Below are 10,756 nucleotides of genomic sequence, written 5' to 3' on the forward strand. Positions count from 1 at the left end.
GCTGGGAGATGAAAAAGGTTGAAAATTGCTGGCCTATACAGTACTGTATACCTTTCCTTAAAGGGGACTGTGGGAGGGCATGAGGCATGCTAAATCAGGGTGGTTAAAGGAGGAGGGATGATGACCAACAGAGCCTGTCGATTTGGGGGTGTGCCCCATCTTGTAATTCCATCACTTGAAACAAGATAGTCTGCAGTTGTGGCAAAAAGTACAAAGAACTCTGGGGTCCCTTGCAAATGAGCTTTATTGCAACCAGAGGGAAGGACTGAGGGCTGTTTCCACACTTACCTGGAAGTAAGCCTCATTGTCTATGAGACTTACTTCTGAGTAGACATGGATAGGTGTGTGCTCACAGGGCCTAATCCTACCCAATTTCCCAGTGCCAGTGCTGCTGTGCCAATGGGCTATGCACTGCTTCCTGTGGGTACAATCCTAAGCAGGTCTACTCAGAAGTAAGTCCTATTGTGTTCAATGGAACTTACACCCAGGAAAGTGAGGTTAGGATTGCAGGCCTGTGTTGGGGAGGCAGTCACTACTCAAGGGATGGGAGCATTGGTTCTTACATCGGGGCTGCATTGTGGCTGCATCAGTGCAGGAAAGTTGGGACAGGATTGGGCCCACAGTCCTCTTCCACAAAGGCAATCCTCAAAGTTTCTGGCGCCATCCAACACTCCTCTAAGGTTCTTGACTGTGCAAGAGTCACCAGCAACGCCCAGGCATGTGGCTGTGAGCATCCACCACGCGGGCAGTGAGTCAGCTGCTCTTAAGGGGCGGGAGGGTGTTTTTCCCCCTTCATGTGCCTGGAAAAAAACAAGCCAGCTGAGCCTGCCGGGAGGGAGGGATGCACAAAGCGGGGGCCAGGCTTCGGAGCCGCTCAGGATGCCTTAGTGGGGGAACGAAACTCCTCCCCTCTCCGTGTGCGGCTGCAGAAAAGAGCGGTGCGGGACCGCAGCAGCGCAGCGATCGCGCAGGCAGAGGAGAGGAAGCGCTGGTCCCGAGTCCAGAGAGGGCAGAACAGAGCAGAGCAGCGATGGCCTTGGCACGGGGGTTGATGCTCTGCAGCGTCCTCTTGGTCAGCGCAGCGGTGGCCACGGCTCAGCGGCGGTTGGGCGCCCCGGCGATCGTCGCCGAGAACGACGAAGGGGTCCAGCGGGCCCTGCAGTTCGCCATTAACGAGTACAACAGAGCCAGCAACGACAAGTACAGCAGCCGCCTGGCCGAGGTCATCACCGTCCAGAAGCAAGTGAGTAGCCGGCTTGGGTGGGCGCGGCAGTGCAGGGATGGAGGGGGTGGGGGCAAGACCCGGAGATGCACCCTGGAAGCTTTCCAAGGTGGAGCTGCAACTCATTGCAACTAATAATAGTACTTTAAGAACAGTTTTTTGCAGTTGCTTTTAATATTTCACAATAAACAACAAAAAATTCTTTCGCGTGTGCACATTCAATATCCAAACCCTTTGACTGTTTGTATATAGCAGGGGTGGGCCAAGTGTATCTTGGCAGGAGGCTGCATCATCTCTTTGACTTTGTGTTGGGGAGCCAGGAGGGAAAAAAAAATTAATTTACATTTCAAATCTGACTAAATCTACATAAATGAGTACATCAGAGATGGAACTTCTGTGACTGGATGGATTTTGCTGAGCTTATTTATAATACACATGAGAACTATAACACAGGCATGTCGAACCACATGAGAATGATGAACTGTTTGCCACACACCTCTTGCACAGTGAAAGCATACAGACCATGCCAGAAACACATGGAGACATAAGTTGTTCAGAAGCAATGGGTGTGTGTGTGTGTGTGTGTGTGTGTGTGTGTGTGTGTGTGTGTGAAAATAATGCCCAGGGAAAAGCAGAAAGCACATGGAGACTAGAAAAGATCTTGCTCTAACTTGGCGCACAGCGTGTGTCTGGTAGTTGCAAATGGTGGTTGTGGGCCAGTGCAGGCTTCAATGGACCAGAGGCTCATTGGAGACTGGTGGCTCCCTGAGGGCCAGATTGGAGTTGCAAATGGCCCACAGACGGGGGATTGCCTGCCCCTGGTATATAGCAAAGGGCAGAGTGTAGAACCAGTGCAACTGCCAGGGACAGAGGTGCCTCAAGGAGTAATCAAGGGACTTGCTTCACTGTATTTTGCTGCCCTTCCATCCAGGCTCTTGTAAGTGAAGGCACTGGGGAGCCTCTGCATGTACTGTGTGTGCCCTACCAATGCCAGCATAAGAAAAGCCCTACTGGATCAGGCCAGAGGCCCATCTAGATCAGCATCCTGTTTCCCACGTTTAGGCCACATGCTGACCCTGAGAAGCATAGTTCTTTCCTGCCATTGCTTCACTGCCACTGGTATTCAGAGGCAAGCTGATGCTGAATGCAGAGGAAGTGCATGGCCACCATGATTATTAGTCATTGATAAACCTGGCCTCCATGAACTTTAACCCATTTTTGCCTGGCCCACAGGTGTACATATTTGGTCCCTGTTGTGTATATGCAACATTGGACAGAAGTGGCTTAAAGCCATCCAAGTTAGCGGCCATCATCACATCTTGTGACAGTGAATTCCACAACCAATTATGCATGGAATGAGGAAGTTCCTCCTTTTTTCCTTCCCAAGTCTACCATCATTCAATTTATTTGGATGGTTCTAGAATCCCCCTGGTTCTAGAATCTAGGGGGAAAACCTCCCTTCATGCAGAATTTTAAGGGTCTCAGTCTTGTCTGTTCTTAACTGCCTTTTTTCCTCAAGCAAAAAAGCCCTAGATGTTGTCACTTCCTTGTAAGGAAGGAAGGAACCCCCTGATCATTTTGGTTGCTCCTTTTTGCATGTTTTCCAGCTCTGCAATAGCACCTTCAGTCTGCAGAGGGAGGCTTGTTAACTTGAAGTAACTGGTTCCATCCTGGCTTGTTGCAAAATGTCACACTGCATCATCCAGGGGAGCAGTAACTGATGGTGGGGGAAGTAGGAAGACCTCATTTGCTTGTCTCCATAGTGGCCAGCCAGGATCGTGGCTTGTGTTTTTGCTGACTTGAATGCACTTGACCTAATTGGGACAAAGAGTCACTTCTTCCCTGTTCTTTGCCTCCAGCTTGGCAGTCATTAATTCTGCTATTCAGCTTGCCATCTTCTGGCAGAATCCAGCAGAAAACTTTCCGTGCAGACTTTTTAGAAAACAGCTAGAGCTATGTGGCTTCCATTCACTTTCTCTTCCTCCTACCATTATGGGGTGAGGATGCTGCTCATGCACGTGCACCTCCCAAACAGAACTTTTACTTCCTCTTCTGTATTCTCTTAACTAGAGCTCACAAATTCTGCCACTGCAGCACTGGTGCCAGGTTTTCAGTGTTTTTTGGGGGTGGGAGGCTATGGAAAGATAGAGATCTCTAACAGTCCAATCCTAAGTATGTCTATTTTAGAAGGCCCGTTGACTTCAATGCATCAAAGTCTGTTGCAGTTTGAGAGCTAATTTGCTGCTGCAACAAATGATCGCTGGCATTCTCAAAATAAAAAGAAAATGCAAGCATAAGATCCCAATACAATGGATCAAAAACCTTAATTTCTTCTTAACCTGTCTGTTTCTGACTCTCCATCATCTCTGAGGCTCATCAGTTTCTTTTCGTGCCCTGACAACTTCCTCCTTTTCTTGTTTTTAACTCAAAAGTTTCTACCAATTCTGAAATTTAAGGAAATAATTTAAGGAACTTTCGCTAACGTGTCTCTTATGAAACCGAGTTTCAAGATATGAATCTTGATATCAAGATATGATATGAGGCAGCGACATGATCCACAGGATCGTATCGCTCAGGGGGCTTTGGGGACTGGGATGCACTCGCCAGTCCCTGCAGCAGCTGTCCTGGGGTGCCGGTAGCCCTGCGTGAACCTCTGCAGGCTCCTGAGCTCGTCAAAAGTGAAAGTGGAGTGATCGCACTCCACCTCTGCAAAACTGGAAGTGGAGCGCAATTGCTCCACTTTCACTTCTGATGAGCTGGGGAGCTCTGCAGATGCTCCTGCAGGGCTCCCCACACCCCAGGATGGCTACTGCAGGGACAGGTGAGTGCATCCCAGTTACTGCAGCCCCCTTAGCAACACGATCCTGGGATCACGTTGCTGCTTCCTCCCTATCTCCTTGCTGCCCCCACCCCTTAGGGGGGCAGAGGCCAGGGACTTCAGGCTGGGGCATCACGATGCTCCAGTTTGAAAACCACTGGCATGGACCCATCAGGCTCTGCTGGGAGGAGACCTCCAGCTGCTTCCTTAGCCCCATGGGGTACACCATTTCGGCGCCACTGTACTCCGGAGCAGCGGCCAGCATAGGATTGGGCTGTAAGTCTCTTATGTCAAAAGACAGCTTTTGCATCATACTAGCTTTCTTCTTGTGCTTTTGTAGCTAATTGTGTCAGTTGCAGTGTCTGTGGAAGTTCTTTGATCTAAAGCAATAATCACCCAAACATGGGCAGCTCAGTCAGCATTGCAACATTAGTTAATGGAAGGCTAAGTACAAAGTGCTTCTGTTTTCCTTTCACTTTTCTCCATGAGGGTGAAGGGACACCCTTGGGGTGGAGGCCAGTCATACTTGAACATTGACACAAACCTGCTGAATTCCAAGTTCTCTCTTGTGATAAGAATGGGCTCCTTTCAGGCCAAGAATGGAGTTTACTATTGAACATTCTCTTTATTAAAGAGCCATTTTCTACCTCCCTACAGTTGGTCTCTGGCATCAAGTATATTCTGGATGTTAAAATTGGGAGAACAACTTGCCCGAAGTCAACAATGGATGTTGAGGGCTGCGCCTTCCTTGAAACAGCAGAGGTATGTGACAGAAATAGATGATTTAACAATGCTAACCATCATCTAGATTAGCCAAATTCCTGTCCTTATGATGTACAAAGATATGTGTATAAGTAAGGGTTAGTGGAAGAAACCTGGGGGGGAGGCTAAGGACATTGCCCCTTTTGCTTCCGTCTGGTGCTTCTCAAATGACATAAGACCATCTCCTTTTGTCACGCTGCTGGACATGTACTGCTACAGCTGGAGAGGGGGAGATTGGTCCTTGCACCAATGGGACCTTCCCTCCCCGGGGGGAAGAGCAGCTTGTTGATTGAAATTGGTGGGGAACAGAGGGTTGAAGTCCTCTCTGTGTGCCACAGGTCCACTCCGAATTTTCCTATGGCTGTAAATGTTAGATCTAGTGACACACAACGCAATGCAATGTGTGGTTTGGCCCTGAGAAATCTAAAACCTTTCTGTAGCAACCTCAGGCTACAAATGATGCAAGAAGCAAAAGGAAATCATTGCCCAGATTTTCAGAGGTTTCTGTTCAGTAGACAAAGAAGTCACTGTGTGTGTGTGTGTGTGTGTGTGTGTGTGTGTGTGTGTATTTGGTCTGGGGGATTATTGCTGTGTCAGAATCTTTGAGATCAGTTGCTTAGAAACTCAGAAGACTTATAATTTGAGAGCCAGGGTGGTGTAGTGGTTTGGGAGGTGGACTGAGACCTGGAAGATCCAGGTTCAAATCCCCCCTCAGCCATGAAGCTTCCTGGGTGACCTTGGGCCAGTTGGTTTCTCTCGGCCTCACCTACCTCACAGGGTTGTTGTGAGGGGAAAAAAGGAGGGTAGCTGTCGTGTACACTGCCTTGAGCTCTTTGGAGGAAGGGCAGTATAAAAACTATACTATACTATACTGAGCATAGCACCAAGTGCCTTCATTTTCTAACCAGCCTAAGTTCCTTTTCAACAGCAGTACAACAGCAGCAGCATTTATTGATTGCTGTATTGAAAGACAGCTGCAGCTTTAGCATAATTTTGTTCTTCTCATTGTACAAAAATACAGTAGTTTTGTGATAGGTCAGCAACTGAAAATGTTTTTTTAAAAAACACAAACCTGGCTCTCATGCAAGTATATGTTAATGTGTGTGTTTTAACATATGTCTTGTAACAAATTTTAAAAAAAGAATACTTTGAGGTTTTTTTAAATTTATTGGGCAACCCTATCCTAAGTTGTATTGGCACAGCCAGGCCACACAACCTGTGCTGCATCTAATGCAGTTTTAGGGTAGGTTGGAGGTGTCAGCAGGATATGGGGATATTTCCCATATATAATATATCCACCTCTCATTACTCCCTCCCCCACCCAAAAACGCACAATCCTTGCCTCCAAACTGCCCTTTCACCATCCTCTCCCAGCCACACACTGCCTTTTACACACTTACCTGCTCCAGCCAGTGCAGGGTTCAGATGTGGTGCCAGCATTGCTGGCTGGCTAGTCATTACAGATGTGCCTTATGGCAGATTTGCAACACTCGAAACTAGTGCAGGGATGGCTATGCCAGTTTGGCTCCTTTGAATTGTGCCATAAAAGATTTTTCTTCTGCCTTTCTACTCTTCTAGGAGCTCTAGGTAGCTTACATAACAAGAAAAGACAATTTAAAAAATACAATTAAAGCAAAAGGTTAAAGTGCTCCTGGCTCTTTCAGTGTCTTGATATGCACTGCGCTCCATGCAGCTACTTATATTTGTGAAATTGAGCAAAGAGGCCCAAACATGTTATGGGCATATTGTCTTCTTTGGGCCATAGTTTTTCTCTACCAAGCCAGTTTTCAGTGCTCCATTCTACTGTAGGATGTTCTTTTCCCTTCCATTTTCCAGGCCCTTCAAAGCACAGGTGTTCTTTGTAGAAACAGCTTTATGTTAGAGGAGGACACCCAGCTGAGAGCCAAAGGGGGGACGGACGGACAGAAAATGCTCAGTGGACTTCCTGTGGGGATCCCGCTGCATTGGTGTGCCAAACAAGGCTATGCATGTGGGAGGAGATAGATATGTTTTATTTATTTAAGATTCATATACCACCTCTCTCCTTGTAAAAAAGGTGTCTAGGCAGTGATACTGTACCCCTAATTTTTAAAAACTTGCATATATATGCGTATCCCTCTTGAACTTTTTAGCAGGAGGGCCACATCATCTCTCGGACACTGTGTCAGGGGCCAGGAAAAAAGAATTAATTTACATTTAAAATTTGAATAAATTTGCATAAATGAATATATTAGAGATGGAACTTATAAGAATGAATGAATGTCTTGCCTATAATGTCTTGCCTATAAAAGGCCTTGCACAAAGCAAGGCCAGCCTTTCCTTTGCTGCTGCTGCTGGATCACAGATGTGAAACAGCAAGCAGTGGAGGGAGCCCTCATCCCAAGGCTCACGCAAGAGGTCGAACAGTTGGCCATCACACAGAGAACAGTTGCATCGGACCAGTGCAAACTCAAGCAAGTTTCAGGAGGGCCAGAGGCTCATTGGAGACTGGAGGCTCTCCGCGGACCCGATTGGGAGTCCTTGAGGGCTGCAAGTGGCCCCAGGGCTGGGGTTTGGGCACCCCTACTCTTGATGAAACACATCAATTAGCTGACCCCATGTAGAAAGCAGCTTGAATTTGGCATCTCTGTGAATATTGTGTCAGAATATGGCATAATCTACAGCAATATTCTCTTTCAAAAATTTCTTTGAAATGAATGGGATCTGCCCAAGACTATTACCGTAATTTGGGGTTCCCATTCCGTTCGGTGTGGTTTATGGAAGAAAACTGGGTTGTGACATGGAACCATGTATTATGTGTCCAGATCTTCTAGTGATGAAGTTCTGTATGTTGAGGTTGATTGAGTTTTTAGATTGTTGTTTACGTTGTTTAAAATTATGTTCCTGAAAATTATGTACATGATCTGGGCAAAGCTGAGCATTCTTGTGTCCCAATAAAGAATTTAAAAAGTGATTTACTTTCTTGGGATCATTTCCAGTATAATACTAGAAAAATATCTCTGACTAAAGTGCTCATATCTTAACAATAAATTTTAGTTTAGCAAGGTACTGTTGTGTTATGTGTAAGAGGGAAACGTTTTAAAAGGGCTGTAGTATTTATGGTTTTTTCTTCTTTTTTCTATCCACAGAAAGCCACTTGCCACTTTGAGGTGCACAGTATTCCTTGGTTAAACCAAATCCATCTGTTGCAAAACAACTGCCAGCAGTAAACCCTCATTTCTTCAGCACAGGACAGCAGGCTGCTGTTCTGATGGGGTTTTACCGGCAATAAGCCAGATGTCTTCCCAAACGAGTCAGCTGGTTGCTAACAACAACTAAAAATGCTAACATATGCTCCTGCTATGCAAGCAAAATCATACTGTCTTTTAAAAATCTTCTAAACTTTTCATATTCATAATTAGGTTTGTAACCAGTGCTTTTGTGCTAGACGAGGGGAGAAAAAAATAAAGGCATTTCATGTACTGTACCATGTCAAGTACTTAAAATTTGAAAAAGATTCTGTCCTGGTGATACCTCTTGCTAAGAATAAAGGATATTGTTCAGCCCTGGAATCTGTAACCTCCAATTAGCTAATGACCCAGGGTTCCCTCCAACCATCCAATCCAACTCGGGGAACTATATGTATAAATTAATATTTGTGTACATTTCCTGTGGCAGAAAATTATGATTCAGAAACTGTTCAGTATTCTGTCCTATTGGGTTCAGCTCCTACAAAGCATATGGCTGTGTTGTGCGGCTCTTGGATCACAATGTTCAGCCCTTTGGACACCTGCACAAAACAACCAGTTTATTGTATGCAATTCAACCATAACCCAGGCCTACAAAATTGAGGGTCAGAAAAGTTTTTCTTAAACTTTATGCTGGTTTGATATGAATTTGGGGTGCCGATTCCAAAAATGGCATCTGTTTTACCCTATCACGTCTAGTTTTGGAGATATAGTATAGCCTCATTAGTGAATGGTTCAAGCAGCTTCCTCATGAGGAAGCTATGGTGTAGGCTTCCTCATGAGGAAGCTGCTTGAACCATTCACTAAAGAGGCTATGCCATGTCTCCAAAACTAGATGTGATAGAGCAAAACGGATGCCATTTTTGGAATCAGCACCCCAAATATACCCAGGAATTGGTGTAACGTTCATGGAAGCAAAATGTGTGTTGTACCACACATTTTGGTACAACCTGTGTAATGGCCTGTGTAATTAGTACCAGCCCAGCCATGAGGCTAACAACCTAATCCTATTCCCAGCATCCCATCGCCACATGCAGCAGTGCCAAAATGGCTACCTCTGTATCCAGTCCAGTGCTACACTGGGGCCACTGGAGGTCTCTTCAAGGGAAGGGGGCTTTTGTCCCCCAGGGAAAGCCACAGGTCTCACAATGGGACATGTCAAGTCTGTCCTGGCTGTTTTGCTGGTGCAGACTTGAGAACCTCCATGTTGGGCTTTGCAGCTCAACATGGAGGGTAGGATACGGTGGACCAGGGCTCCACTGGTCCCATGCCTCTCTTGCCCCTCTTCCTCCCCCTGCCCCAGAATGCCTGCCCCCAAGACCCTCACTGCCACCAAGAGCTCTTACTGTGTTCCAGGCAGCATCTGTCTGTAATAATCTGTCATTATTATTATTTTTTATTTTTATTATTATCTGTCTGGTGCTGTGCTCAGTATTGACTGGTACTGGGCTGGCGCCCCTCCTATCCGGGTGTTATGGGCATGTTTGACCCCCAGTGCTGGCACTGGAGCTCAATGCCAGTGTTCAGAGCCCATAGGGTTGGGCTCTGAAGCAGCTGCATCAAGCAGTGGCTAGAAGAGGAAGCAGACTGACAAGGTGAGCCCTGCATCCCATACTTGCCTGTTGCCCACCCAGCTACTTCAACTGGTGCTCTGATCCCTCTTCTTGTTTGCTGAGAGTGGGAGGACTGGCACAGTGGCAACCTTCCTCTTCCTCCAGGGTTGCTGCTGCAAGCAATCACAGTAGTGGTGCTGCAGAGAAGAGCACTGTAGCAATCCTGTTTTGTTCACTCTGTTTCTAGGAGGGAGCAAAACAGGATCACTCCATCTCCTTGCCCACCCAGCAAGAAGACCAGGCAGGTGAGAAGGTAATGGAGCACCCCTGTCTCCTCTTAAGTCATTTCTGCCCAACATTGCATATATGCAACAGGGATCAAATGTGTACACCTCTGGGCTGGGCAGAAATGGGTTAGGTACCATAGATTTAAAGGAGTTGGAGGATGTTAAATAGTTAGACTGCATCCTGCTTATTGTTAGTATACCAGCAGTACCTGGTGCATCTGTACTACAAACCATACTTTACAAGTGCTGAGAAGTATATCAAAACAAATTGACTGGCATTCTGCACAGTCAAAGTGTGCAATAAACAGACAGGCATAGCAACCTTTCTAGATGCACAAGACCTAAGGCAGGGCTGAAATTGCATCTAGGTCTCATGGACATCAGTTGGCTACCATAACCATTAGGCAGCACATGCTTGAAAATAAAATGTGATTTATGGTGTCTTTATATAAATCTATGGTGCAGCTATATTAGACTTGCTGTATTCTCACTGCTACATCTCCAAAAGAATGCCATGGCACTGGATGACGATCAAAGGGTAGCATCTTCCTTACACGTGAATGCTTTTTTTGATTGGGAGAAGATGACTAAGGAGGAAAAATGCAGAGGTTTAAAAAATGCAAGGTATGGAAAAATCCTTCATAACACTACATCTCAGAATCAACTAATTAGACTGAGTGGCCCAAGTTTTCCAGTAGACAAAATAGTTCACATAACTCATAATTTATAAAATTCTTTCTGCAAGATGTGATGGCCACAGGTTTAGGTAGCTTTTATTTTTTTTAAAAGTGGGAGGGGTAGATAATTTCTTGAAGGACAGGTCTATCACCAGTTATTAACTGATTACAAAGTGGAATCTCCATGTTCAGAGTGTGTACACCTCTGAA

The 10,756-nt window shown here is 46.0% G+C and overlaps 1 protein-coding gene across 1 annotated transcript; it reads left to right on the top strand.

The window, feature by feature from the left end:
* Positions 1 to 842: 842 nt before the first annotated feature.
* Positions 843 to 8,268, top strand: LOC136649073 (cystatin-like). The gene is made up of 3 exons (XM_066625486.1): positions 843 to 1,243; positions 4,698 to 4,802; positions 7,931 to 8,268. Exons 1-3 carry the CDS (start codon positions 1,031 to 1,033, stop codon positions 8,009 to 8,011), a joined length of 399 nt encoding a protein of 132 aa, XP_066481583.1. The 5' UTR covers positions 843 to 1,030; the 3' UTR covers positions 8,012 to 8,268.
* The last annotated feature ends 2,488 nt before the right edge of the window (positions 8,269 to 10,756 follow it).

This window comes from Tiliqua scincoides, chromosome 4 (genome assembly GCF_035046505.1).
Source record: "Tiliqua scincoides isolate rTilSci1 chromosome 4, rTilSci1.hap2, whole genome shotgun sequence".
Taxonomy (NCBI): domain Eukaryota; kingdom Metazoa; phylum Chordata; class Lepidosauria; order Squamata; family Scincidae; genus Tiliqua; species Tiliqua scincoides.